Below are 12837 nucleotides of genomic sequence, written 5' to 3'. Positions count from 1 at the left end.
GAACTGTAAGAAATGTGGCAGGAATCACATCTCCAGAGCGGACTGCTAAAATCTGAAGGGAAACATGTTGGTTTGCTCTGAAAAGAGGTGGAAAGGACCATCTTAGTTGACATTGCAAAGTGATGAAAGCTTAACGTTTCATGTGCTTCTACACTGAAATTTAAATTAAACCAATGAAGGCCACCAAGGACATAAACTTTGAGACTGAATGTCAGTTACTTCTATGGGTGAAAAGCAAGCTACCTTGAACTTCTTTATACTGTATACTGCCTCCAGGAAATGAGATTTTCATGTAATCCTCAAGCTTTTTAAAGATTTTTCAGTTTTTCTTTGAACCTCGGCTCCTTTTTTTGCTCATTTTCTAACACCAGTGTCTTTTATGTGATATACAGTCATACTAAAAAGAGATGTCATCCCTCTGTCAGTTCTGTGCTTTTAATGTATAAATTATCGGATCTTCTCTAGGCTTTGATATTATTAAAATCCAAAACCAAGTGTGCAGAACTGCACATCTCAGACTTCACCAAAACATAATTAAAAATTTTTGGGGAAAACCCCTGGATACACTCAAAATAAATAGAGTGTACTTTCTTTTTTACCATGACTTAATATATTTAGGTCTGTGGGAAGTTGTTTAGCTTGTTTGCATGCTTGTAAAGGATGCAAAGGTGCCCTTCAGCATCCAAGTAAATGAATCACTGGGCTGGTTGGTGCTAAACATCACTGTGTGGAGGCAGGAGGATGCTGGAGCATCATAAATCTTCTTCATATTCCCTCAGATAATTAAAGGTCAAGAAAAACTCTGTTATGATAAGCTCTGTCTTGCAAACAAGAGCAAGGTTAATAGCTTTGGTTTTCTGTTAACCGTATAAATGGGGCACATGATGCCACCTTGTGTTGGCTAGATCCTGGTTTGGAGCCAGTGATGGAAGTACAAACAAACTGGGGGTCTGAAGAGGGTGAACACACACTCGAAAATGAGCTTCTCAGCGTACAAAAGGATCAGTGGAGCTGCAGAATGCAGATAGCGGTACAGTAGGTGAGAAGAATGATTATTACACTGATCAAAGGGAGTCCAGCTCTGCTAATTGCTCTTGTAATGTTCTCTGCACAGCGGTGGGGAATAAGACTTCTATCTACAGAGACACTGCGGGGACAGGCAGACACACACAGCCTGTCCCCAACACACAGAGCGCTTAATATGCAGCATCGACTGATCCGACTCTGCCTTGATCCTCCCCCTGTAGAGAAGAGATGATCTGCAATGAGTCGCAGTGATAATGAGGCAATCTCTCTACCTGTTTGCGAGGAAGACATAGTCCTTTTGACCGGCCACAACACAAACAACTTGAGTGGTTTGGTTCTTCCTCAATTAAATTTTATCTGGCATCAACAAGTCACATTTTTATCAAATACACAAAAGATGTGTAGCTGTAAAGACATGTATCTTATGTTTGAGACACAATATGGGCTGACAATAGTTACTGGATCTCTTACGGGGTTTTCCACCAAAGTGCTTGACCACATAACTGTCCACCCAACTGTCTATATCGTTTATCCTTGCAGGGTTGTGGGTTGTGCCTACATCCAACAGTCATTGGGCGAGAGGCATTCAGGATAGGTCACCAGTCCATCACAGAGCAATAAAGAGCCACAACCATGCACACACACACTGATCCCCAAGTGTGTCAACTTAGAGAGACCAGTTGCTCTAATAGTCATGATTTTTGGACTGTGGGAGGAAGCCACAGTACAAGGACAGAACCCATGCATGCACATGGAGAACATGCAGACTCTATGCAAAACGATACCAGTCCAAGATTAAAACCCAGGACCTTCTGGCTGCAAGGCAGCAGTGCTATCAGATCGTATTTTTCAAGTGTTGTGAGTCTCATAGCAGTAATGTTTCACTCCTGGCACTGGACTGCTTGCACATATGTATACATTATATTTAATGTACTGTCACACTGTTTTCTTATCTTACCCTGTAAGGTTGTGTTACTTTTATCTAAGCTCGAAGATATGGATCAAATTCAGCCAAATCAAATCTATGTAATGTGTGCATGATTTAAAGTTGGCCGTCATTTTGCATAGTCCATCTTTGTCTCAGTGAAGGATTTAACATTTACATTGTGCTACAGCACAAGGATAGAGAGAGTTACTTATTGTCTGACACCTTTTTTTTTTTTTGTTTGTTTGTTTTTTTGTCCAAATGTATTGATTGCTTCACCATCTGGTGTATAAGAACCCTGCTGAATTAATTAGAAAACGGTCGGACTGCTGACAGTTAAAGCACTCAGCATGATGAGGTGAGCGAATCTTCTTCGGTGCCAACAGAGTATTGATATATTGGTATATAAGTTTAGGTGATTCCACTGTGATATTTGTGCATCATTTAGGTAAACTGGGAAGAAGTGGTACCAATGTGAATGAAATATATATTGAATCTTTAACAAGATAATTAACCAAAATATTATAATTTTTCAATAAAAAGCCTGATTGTATACAACTATAGTCAGATTGTCAGTGCAGAGTTTTTGTTTTTTGCAGACTGTGGATGTAGTGGAAACTGTTGGACCAAAATCAAAGGCAAAATCCAAATATTTTCTCCCATCATGTAGATGTATTTACAACAATCTCATTCCATGAGGAACAAAAACCAGATTTCTTTTATAAGCCGCTGTGTTTTCATTATTCGTCCTTGAATTTAGTTTCCTCTTTTATTACTTGAGTGAAAAGATTTCTCTTTTCTTCAAGCTGTGGCTCATAAAGGCCAAATCACTCAACAGGTATGCAGAATTTGTGACATTACTAAAGAGAAAGATTTCAATTCAAGTACAAGTGAAAATACAAAAGAAGAAAAATGTGAGGGAACATGAAACCAACAAAAAGCACTGATTTATATGCTTCTCTCGCTGAGACTCCGATTGTGAATTCAGTCAAGCTTTCCTCACAATCACTCACTGAGTCTTATGCGGGTTCCTGCTGCAGCCAAGAGTGTGAAATAAACTAGAGGGTTATCTTTAAATCCGTTCGGTAGGAAGGTGGATCCTCAGATGAGTGGATGGGCTTCTGCAAGTCCGTGTCATGGAAAAGGTCATAGAGCTGAGACCCTGACAGTAAACTATGCATGGTCAGGTGACACCTGTTGGCTTCTGCTTTTTATTTCTGGAGCGAATGCTATTTTAGGCAGGTTTGTCTTCCATACACTTCCCCAATGAAAGGCAATAATGCACCCATGTCTTAAAGTAAAATCTTGTTTGAATATTCAAACTAAAAGCCTTTTTTTTTTCATATTATCCTCTCTTTGTAAACAGTTTACTCATTTATGCCATCATCCCTGCACCACATTAAAAAGTAGAGCGTGTTGCTGTCTCTTTAAATCAGTTTAATTTGGCCTGGAGCAATTTCTTATGCTTGCAGAAACATCCTGTGTTAATTTAAAAACATGTTACTGCCAATCATAGCTGCTGTGCTTGGAGGGTAACATTTTCCTGGTTTTATTAAGCATGCTTCTGTTTGCAATTTGCACAGGCATCACTCAGGAGATGATCAATGAGACACGGGCGTCCACAGAGAGGAAGATGATGGGAGACATCCAGGAGATGATGAGAGTAGGAGACGAGGTCAACCAACAGGACTCTCAGGGAGCCACACTGGTAAGAAGTTGCTCAAAGGCATAACAGGTTGGCTGTGAGGGTTTCTCTTTGAAATGGATCTTTCTAGGAAAAGAAGAGTGAGATGGGATAATAGTAACTGACATCATCAACCCATAAATATGTTTCCTAATATTGTGCAGCTATACCTCTGTTAGAGCAGACATTTTGTCCTAAGCTTTTGTTCAGACTATTTTTTCTTTACATTTACTTTGTACTTTAATGCTGTTACACATCCAAGTTCCCTAACACTGATAGTCCAATAAGCACCAAGCAAAAAAATAAAATAAGCAAAGCAAAGACTGTCTGAAGTACAACCAAAAAACAGATCTGTAAATCTGTCGTTTTGAAGAAAATGTGAATCATTTGGTTGCCGACGCAAATTGAGTTCTCCACACAGGACTTCAACAGAGAGACGATTAGAAAAATACGTATAAATATTCTGTGAATTTCTTCTTTACGTGTTAACCTTTTCAAGATTATATTCTCAACAGCGTTGCCTCAGGAGGCTGTAAAACCTTCCGAGCTAATCAGGCATTAGAGGCTCATTAAAACCTTCTTAAGGCGAATCAGCTGAGATTTGAAATCCTCTACAGATACACTGGTTATCTTGTGGTGAACATCAGCAATATAAAGAAGCTTGAAGCAATAATTGGTGCATTAAAAAGCTATGCATGTCAATAATCAATGTAAGACCATTTCAATTCAGCATAAAACAAATTAATGTTAATGTATTATAAAACTGGCCATTTTTGCTCACATTCTTGTTATGTGTATTAATAACTTACAGATTCTTTGGAACAGAGTTTGACAGTACTCGTTCTGCTAGCTCAGCCATTTACAGAAAGTGTGCTCTGACATAAAGACTGAAAAAGCTTTATTTACTCATTAAATCAGTTTTTCAGTATTAAGAGGTGCACTGAATTAACTGCTTCCCCAACATAGCAGATCAGTGCAGTGATGCACTGAAAAGGGCATGAAAAGAATCATCTACGTTTAATTTCCTAAGAGGGATGTAATGTCAGGGACTTAAATAAAGTCTTCATTACGTATCAGGGATTTAGCTGCGATGTGGAAACATGGTGACGGATCACTGGGTGGAAATAGCGAAGTAAGGTAGTATCCCGAAATAACCTTGTTAAGCTTTGTATACTTACTACAGATTGTCTGTTGGACCTCCTCATCCCTTTGCCTTGCATCCTATTAATCTTTTTTGAGCATGATGAAGCAAAATGGAGCATACCTTATTAAAATCACTGGCAGGAAAGACGGGAGAAAAAACGGAAAATGGTTACGATGTTATGTAACGGTAATCTTTTGCTCTTCAGTGAAATACATTTTGTGTTGATTGTTTTTAAGCAGTAGTGATGTTCATGTCTTGTGGTCTGACATGGCTAAAACAAGGATGAACTTCCACAAAGACATGGATGTTCCAGTGTGGCGCGGAGGACTTTGACTGGTCCGCCCAGAGTCCTAATCTCAACTCGACAGAGGACCTTTTGGATGAATTAGTGCAGAGACTGCAAGTCATACCTTCTCATCCAACATCAGTGTCTGACTTCACAAATGCTCTTAAAGAAAATTGTCCAAAAATTCATACATAGACACTCAAAACCTTTTGGAAAGACTAGAATAGCTGCAGAGGAACATTTGGTGGCAACCCGAGGGCGACATTTCTGTTTTGTTTGGAGTCCACCATATGAGCAGTATTAATCTGAATCTTGTTTTCTTTGGGCAGAAAAACTACTGCGTTTTACAATTCAAAGGATGCTGGAAAAGGCTTACACTTGTAAGACCTTTTGATGCTAATTAGAGCACTTTCGTATCCACCCATGCCAGCATAACAAACATGTTATCTTGTTGATTATTAGATTTGAGGCAATTCCACATTCTTGGCAACTCCTTAAACACTAAACAGCTTGAGATATTTAAAGATTTTTCAGGGCTCCTTGTGGAGCCACAAAGACTTTATTAAGTTATTTTATGTAACCATTAATGATCACTGGGACCTGCTAACTGGCTTTCATGTGCAGAATCACTCTGCACTCAATAGATTTGTGAATAAATGATGCTGATTAAGTGTAAAATAGAGATCCATGAATGCATTTCCACTTCTATAAACCATTTTCTGATTACGAATCAAAATTACAGGGTTAGATCACTACTTTACAAACATGAATCAAGGTAACCCTTAATCTTTGGGTAAGTGCTACACACCCAGCAGAAATTATGGATTGTGGATATTCAGCAAGTTTTAACTTTTCTGTGCAAGAAGTAAAATTAAGCAGGAGAAAAGAAAATGGCAGACTGCATTTGCTATTTTTCAGAGCATATTTTAAAATATTAACTTCTTTTTTCCACTAAAAGCATAATTTACATCAATCATTTATGAAAAGCTAATTCACACTAAAGGTCATCTGAAAGCACTTTACCAGACAAGTTCAACTCAAATCAGTCCAAATAATTGCAGAACAACTGAGTCATTTAATCAGATCACGTTACATTTTATGCAACAAATCCTTGTATTGCCTGTTGGTAAAGCAAACCAAAGGAAGCCCAGCTAATTTCTTTGAGCCTTTCACTTTGTAATCCTTCAGCCTGAGCAAGCATGTGGTGACAGTGGAGAGGAACCACCTCCTTCAAACAGGAAGAATCCTAGTGAATGAGATGAGAATAATGACTACCACACATAATCTAATCTGCTCTTCTCTTGTGAGCCTGAAATCTCTGTTTCCTGTGCAGTTCATAACAGATCACCTGTGTTTTTTCATTCCGATTATAATAAACTCTCTATAAGCCTCCTTGAAACAGAAGGTCTCAGTCGCTCGCTGCATCGGCCAATATTCCTAAAAGCAGACAGAGATCAGCTCTCCATGAACTGGATGACCCCAACATTCCTCACATGCTTCTGTTTGCCCTTTTCAACTACATGGTATTTCTCAATACCACCAGGTGCTGCTTTAGGATATTTAGGATAACTCCAGTGCAGGTTTGAAATGAGCTAAGCCTGAGTTGATACTCGGGACAAAAATACAATAAAAAGTCTAAAGAAAAAACTTGCTTTTAAATTTTCTATTTTACATGCACGTTGGCAAGTAGTGACTAAATTACATTGTGTGTTCTTGATATTGTGTCTTATTACAGGTTTAGCATATCCATGTACAGACATTGCAAATCCAAAAGCAGGATCTGTAAGGTCAAATTAGACTTTCCCCCTCTGGTGTATAGAAAAGGGCTCTAAAGTGCAGCTTTGCTTATCCCTTGAAGATGTTAAGTACTTTTATCTGTGAGTCTGTATGTCAGAGATATGACATCTATACACACACAAAAACAAACCAACAGAGATTTTATGTCTCTGTCAGCTTTACATGTTGTTCCCATAGTACCAGCTGATCCTGCATAGGTGGCATAGGTGAGGCCACCTGCAGAGGACAACAAACTCTGAATAGAAAAACCGAAAAAAATGTTTTAATTGTGTTATCTTAAATAAACCAATTCTGAATTCAGTTCTCTTAAAAACCCAAACGGTTTAGTTTAATATTCTTCCATGTTTTTTTTGGTGTTTTGAAATGAATAAACAGATTTGGGTCAGCCTCTTGGCGCATCAAAGAAAATACGCATGTTATTTGTATTAAAAGCACTGGAAACCTTCTGGAGATTATATGCCAACTTCCTACTATTCTCTTCTTTGCAGGCATGACTTTCAACCGTTCAATTTTTGAACAAATTTTACTCGTCCATGTGAACAAACTTTTGATATTAAATGAAGCAAACAACAGACTTACTGTACCTATTTTCAGCTGAAATCTAATCTTCACATCGTTTCCGAACATTTTTGCATGCCTATAAAATGTTTTTTTTTTTAATGTCTGATGAGAAGAGTTTTGAATTCAATGGATCTTTTAGTGATCCCTGATAGCAACCAGCAAAACAGGAAACATAACAACCACAGATAAGCTCCTAACAGTAACTGATTTAACTTTTTTTGCTTTACTCAACACCGATTATAGAGCCTTTTGATATCTTTTTGGGTGGTCCATTGAAAACTCTGTTGCAGCGATTAGTTTGCAACAATCTTTGTGCGTGGGATTTTATTCCACAATGTATAAACACCAGAGCAAATCAGCTGCATATCCAAGTCACTTGACAGAAATTTCACAATTATCCATAATCCGTCTTTGCAGCTCCACATCGCAGCAGCAAACGGCTACGTTCAGGCTGCAGAGCTGCTGCTGCTGGAGGCGGGGGCTCGAGTGGACCTGAGGGACTCTGATGGATGGCAGCCTCTTCATGCGGCAGCCTGCTGGGGTCAGGTAAAGCAAACACAGCAAGAAGCATGAAGACGATGAGTGTTCACATTGAGCCGTCAGTAGCATTTACTCCTGTGGTGGTTGTTTCAGATGCATGTGGCAGAGCTGCTGGTGTCACAAGGAGCAAGTCTCAGTGCTAAGACCTTCCTAGAGGAGACACCCATCGGTATGTTAAAGAAGACAAATCATCCCTGCAGGGACTTCCTTATGCTTTAGATAAAGGATCTATTCACACTAGGAACTGGTTTAAAAGTTTTAAGGAACGCTAACACTTTTCCTTGTTGTTTGTTGCATTAATCTTAACTAATCTCATGCAGCTGACATACAGTGTGCTTCATCCTTGCTTCTTAAGATCTGTGTGAGGATGAGGAGTTCAGAGCCATCCTGCTGGACCTGAAACACAAGCATGACTCCATCATGAAGTCTCAGCTCAAACACAAGACCTCACTGTGCAGGAGAACCTCCAGCGCAGGCAGTCGTGGGTGAGTACTGCCCTCTGCTGGTTCTAAAGCCTGCTACTGCATGGTTTGGGTTTGATTTTAGATGGAAGATAAGCATGACTTTCTGTTTGTTTTTTTTTAATTTTATTTATTGTAACTTCGTCTGTGTTTACAGAAAAGTGGTGCGGCGAGCTAGTTTGTCAGACAGACACAACTTGTGTCGCAAGGAGTACGAAACTGAGGCCATTGTGTGGAGGGGAGGAAGAGAGGAGGAGGAGAAGGAGAAAGAGTCTGATCAGGAGAATAATCAGGTGGGAAGTTGTTCCACTAAGAAGCTAATTATTGTGGTGCATTTTTCCCTCATGCTAAAATTAGTGATTTTAAAACGCCAAAAAGGATAAACATCTGTCATAAATGTCAGGTTGACTGTTGGTATGTCAAGAGATAAAGACTTCCTCCAACAGCCACACAGGAGGAAACCCACAATGGAAAAACAAAACATGCTAAAAATACTCAGTCATGAACCGAAGGGGAATTTTCTGCAAGGTGCGCAAAAATGTTATGTTAATAAACATGAACCATGGTCGCTTAAAATATTTGTATTTTATGTCTCTTTTTAAAACGTTTTATGAATAGCTACATTTTCTACAAAATAAGTACCTTGTAGAAATAAAAAAATACATAATAAAATGGATTTCTAGTATTTTTAGTTGACTTCCTCTGGACAAGATCAAGTGCATAATTGTGTCCGAAGAAAAATTGTTGATTTTTGAAACATGAAAATCTGAAAAATGTGGTGGGCACTTGCATTTATCCCCCTTTGTTCTGACACAGCTAAATAAAATCTGGTGCAACCATTCAGAAGTAACCTAATTAGGAAATTATGTTCATCTGTGTTTGATTTGGAGATTTTCATATGGAGAGGAGGTTGACTTTTAGCAGGACAGCAACCATAGATAGAGTCAGAGCTACAAAGGAATGGCTTAGATTAAAGCAAGTCCAGAACAAAATAGCATTTTTTTTTCAACTTTGGTTTTACAAAATGTGGAAAACCATATCTCTGTCTTTCCACCTCATCATTATGTTGGTCTATCAGGCAATGTTTATGGCTGCAACGAAATGAAATATGAAAAAGCTCAAGGGGTGTGAATAGACTAAATGGCACTAAACTGCAGAGGGATCACAGTAACCATTATCGACATTCTGCAGGTAAAGCCTGTTGTAGCTGTGGAGCTGCCAGACAAGCCCAAGACACCCGCCATCCTCAAAGATGGCAGTGGCAAACAGAATGGCCTCATCACAACCACAACGTCCACGCCACCTCAACCGCCCTCCAACGGCAGCACACCGACGCCCAGTCAGGGCACGGCCGTCACTTCCCAGCCTTCGCAGGAGGACGTTGCGCCGAAGGAGCGCCCTCAGACGTTGTCTGAGTTAAAGAAGCAGAGGGCAGCAGCCAAACTGTTGAATCACCCTTTGTTCAACGGCCACCTTGGCAACGGCTCCACAGACTCCTTCTCTGATGCCAAATTTTACTCTGAGGACCCTCGGATGCCACTGGTCTCTTCCAACGGCAACGCAGTTTACTACACGCCAGCCAGCGGCGATCCTCCCCTCCTCAAATTCAAACAGCCCTTGGAGGAGGAGCAGCCGAAGGCGCGGACCTGCTGCTGCGTGTCGTAGCCTCTTGATCATGTGACTGTTGACAAAACAGAAAAAGTAAAGAGGAAAGGAGGAGAGGAAGGAAGAAAACAAAGAGTAATCCTGTTTTTGACATCCTGTTCTCTGTCCACTTTAAACTCGGTCCAGAAAAGTCGCACTTCCATTCTGTGCAAGTTCTCCTGCTGTCAGAGAGATCCTGCTCAAAGCAGGAAAAGAGCAAAGTTGAGTTGTTTGGATGAAGTTCAGAGGTACAGGAGAAACTGGTTCAATGGGCCTGAGTACTTTGGTAGATTCACCAAGGTTGGGCATTTTTTTTTTTAATCATATCAAAAATCTTGATGCAGTGGAGTAGAGAAATTCCCCAACATGATGCATGTTCCGCCCTCAAACTGAGCTGGAAACGGCTCCTTTTGTTATTTATTTTTATTTTTTTCAGTAAACTGATTGCTATCAGGTCAAACATTTTCATGCAGGACAAATTCACAGTTCAGCTGCATCACTCTGATGTTTTCACTAGTTTTTGTCATTTCTGAATGTGCAGGAAGGAATCTGCTGGAGGGTTAAAGGAAGGTTGTTGAGGAACAGCGAAACGTAGCATGACGTCTTTAAGTCTCGTTTGCATTTAAACTGTTAAAGGGAATAAATACCAGAAAACAGTGTTGACTAATGGAAAAAGTGTATTTCACAGTGGATAACAAACATAAATCACCTGCACTGTTTAAAAATGTCAGACTAACATGTTGGCTACACTTCACCGTCCTCTTATATGACCCCTCAACTGACAGATCATGCTGTGTATTTTCTATAATCCACTTTGTGCTCACCCCCATAGATCATTTAAACAAACTTGGTTGCTGTACATTTCCTTATTTATGAGATTAATGTGTAAAAACATTATGGCTCTTTAAAGTTGAGTGTATTTATTATTTGGATATGTGGAGAGTGTGAATGCAGTATGAGATGAGCACCTTTTGACACGGAAAGAAACAAAAAATCAATCAGATGATGAAAAGACATAAGTTGATGCGATGCCCGACGTCTGTACATGTTGTTAAATACAAACTTGTCTCGTTAGGGTGGGGTTCTGTTTGTGTCTCAACGAATAACAGTGTTATTTGTTTTTATCGTTTTTTTTCTGGTAGCCATTGTGTGGCTCCTCTGTCTGCCAGTTATTGTATTTTTGTTATTAGAGATTGTTGTAAATTACTGTAAGAGTTTTCAAAAGCCAATGCTGTCATTAGAACTCCCTATAATGGCTCAAATTCAAAATGCCAACTTTCTAGTTAAAATAAGACGTGAAAGTAAAGGAATAGTGCAGCATTTTTGGAAATACAGTCCTTGCCCTTCTCCACATAACAAGCATGTATCCATCTATCAGATGGTACATGAATATATGCTACCACTGGAAGACCAAACAGTGTTTGTTTTTTTTAAATTTCCATAAATAATGCCAAATTTCTTTTGCGTGATTTATTTGTATACGGTTCAATAACTGTCAACATGGTGGCGATGTCACTAGATGCTGGTCATTTCGCCTCTTTTCCATTTTTCACCTTTATAGAGTTGATTGTTTTGTACCTGACTTTTCAGATACAAAATAAAGCAGATGTCTATCATCTTTGTTCTATAATGTTCTTTTGAAAATAAAAAGTATTTTCAGCTTATTTTTTATAATTTATGAAACTGCTAAAAAGAAACATGAACTAATATGTATTGGTTTAAGTATGTGGGTTTCATGAACACACATCGGTGTGTGTTGCCAACACAATGATGAAAAGCTGTTGAAAGGTCATATTCACAGTAAACTTAAAAATAGTACCACCCTTCTTACTTACTTCTCAGAAACTGTATTTCCAAACATGCTTGACTAATCCTTTTGATTTCCTACAACCTCTCTGTTTCGATTGTGCCAAAGACTCTTTGATGAGTTGAAAACAAAATGCATTAAGGTTTGGAGAATTAAGGATTAGTTTGTCTGTCATGGCCACCCCTTTTTATTACGTTTACCCATGATGCTCTTTTGTTTTCTCCATTATAATTACCTGTACAGTGTTCTATAAGTGTACAGATGAGTGCTTAAATATGTTTGTGTCAGTGTTCCTGGAACTGTTTTCATGGTTTGCCTTTACATGTCTGTGTTGTTGCTGTTGGGGAACTGATACAGTCACCTGTCTTAATAAACAATGTGCACATTCATGGTTGGAATGCAGAAAACATTCTAGCTCCCTTTTTTTAAGTCATCCAGTAGTTATAAATCTGTTGCATGCACCTAGTTGGCCCTCAAACCTGAGATCGATTTCTTTGGATTATCTAAAACGTTAAATTTTTTAGGCCTGTTTGTTTTTTAAAAGAAATCAGTCAATCTGAATCATTTTTTTTGATTCAACAAAGCTTCTTCTTTTCTTTTTTTTTAAAATTGGATTGTTCTAAAAGTAATTTTGTTTTTAGTGACTGTAGATTGAATATCATTGCCTAAAATGTATGTCACCTGAGATACAATGGCGCTTGAGCTTCTCAAAACTGTTAAACTGAGTACACGTATTATTTTTTTAAAACTCAGTCTGAGTTTTGACTTTATAAAGCGATATAAGAAGAAAGGGGTCAGAATCTGTTAAACTGTCCATGAATTAATGCTTGTTCTTTCCTGTAATCCCTGTTGTCTTTAAGGATGAAATGGTGAACAAAAACTACTGATTTTGTAATTCCTGGAATATATTGATGGCTGCATTAACATATTTTGAATAAATTGTATATTTTGAGAACTTTAAA

The 12837-nt window shown here is 38.7% G+C and overlaps 1 protein-coding gene across 2 annotated transcripts in view; it reads left to right on the top strand.

Annotated features, from left to right (window-relative positions):
* The window catches only part of ppp1r16b (protein phosphatase 1, regulatory subunit 16B), an 85629-nt gene extending 72792 nt beyond the window's left edge, over nt 1-12837 (top strand). For both annotated transcript variants that reach the window (XM_014997650.2, XM_088005741.1), the window contains exons 6-11: nt 3535-3659; nt 7841-7969; nt 8057-8132; nt 8319-8448; nt 8582-8717; nt 9616-12837. In XM_014997650.2, the coding sequence (XP_014853136.2) occupies nt 3535-3659; nt 7841-7969; nt 8057-8132; nt 8319-8448; nt 8582-8717; nt 9616-10089 (1070 nt within the window). In that variant the 3' untranslated portion in view covers nt 10090-12837. The remainder of the gene's footprint in view (nt 1-3534; nt 3660-7840; nt 7970-8056; nt 8133-8318; nt 8449-8581; nt 8718-9615) is intronic.

This window comes from Poecilia mexicana, unplaced genomic scaffold (assembly GCF_051168715.1).
Source record: "Poecilia mexicana isolate PSO_F unplaced genomic scaffold, ASM5116871v1 scaffold_5, whole genome shotgun sequence".
NCBI lineage: Eukaryota > Metazoa > Chordata > Actinopteri > Cyprinodontiformes > Poeciliidae > Poecilia > Poecilia mexicana.
Note: the sequence above shows the minus strand (reverse complement) of the source record. Positions and strands in the feature narration are given on the sequence as shown.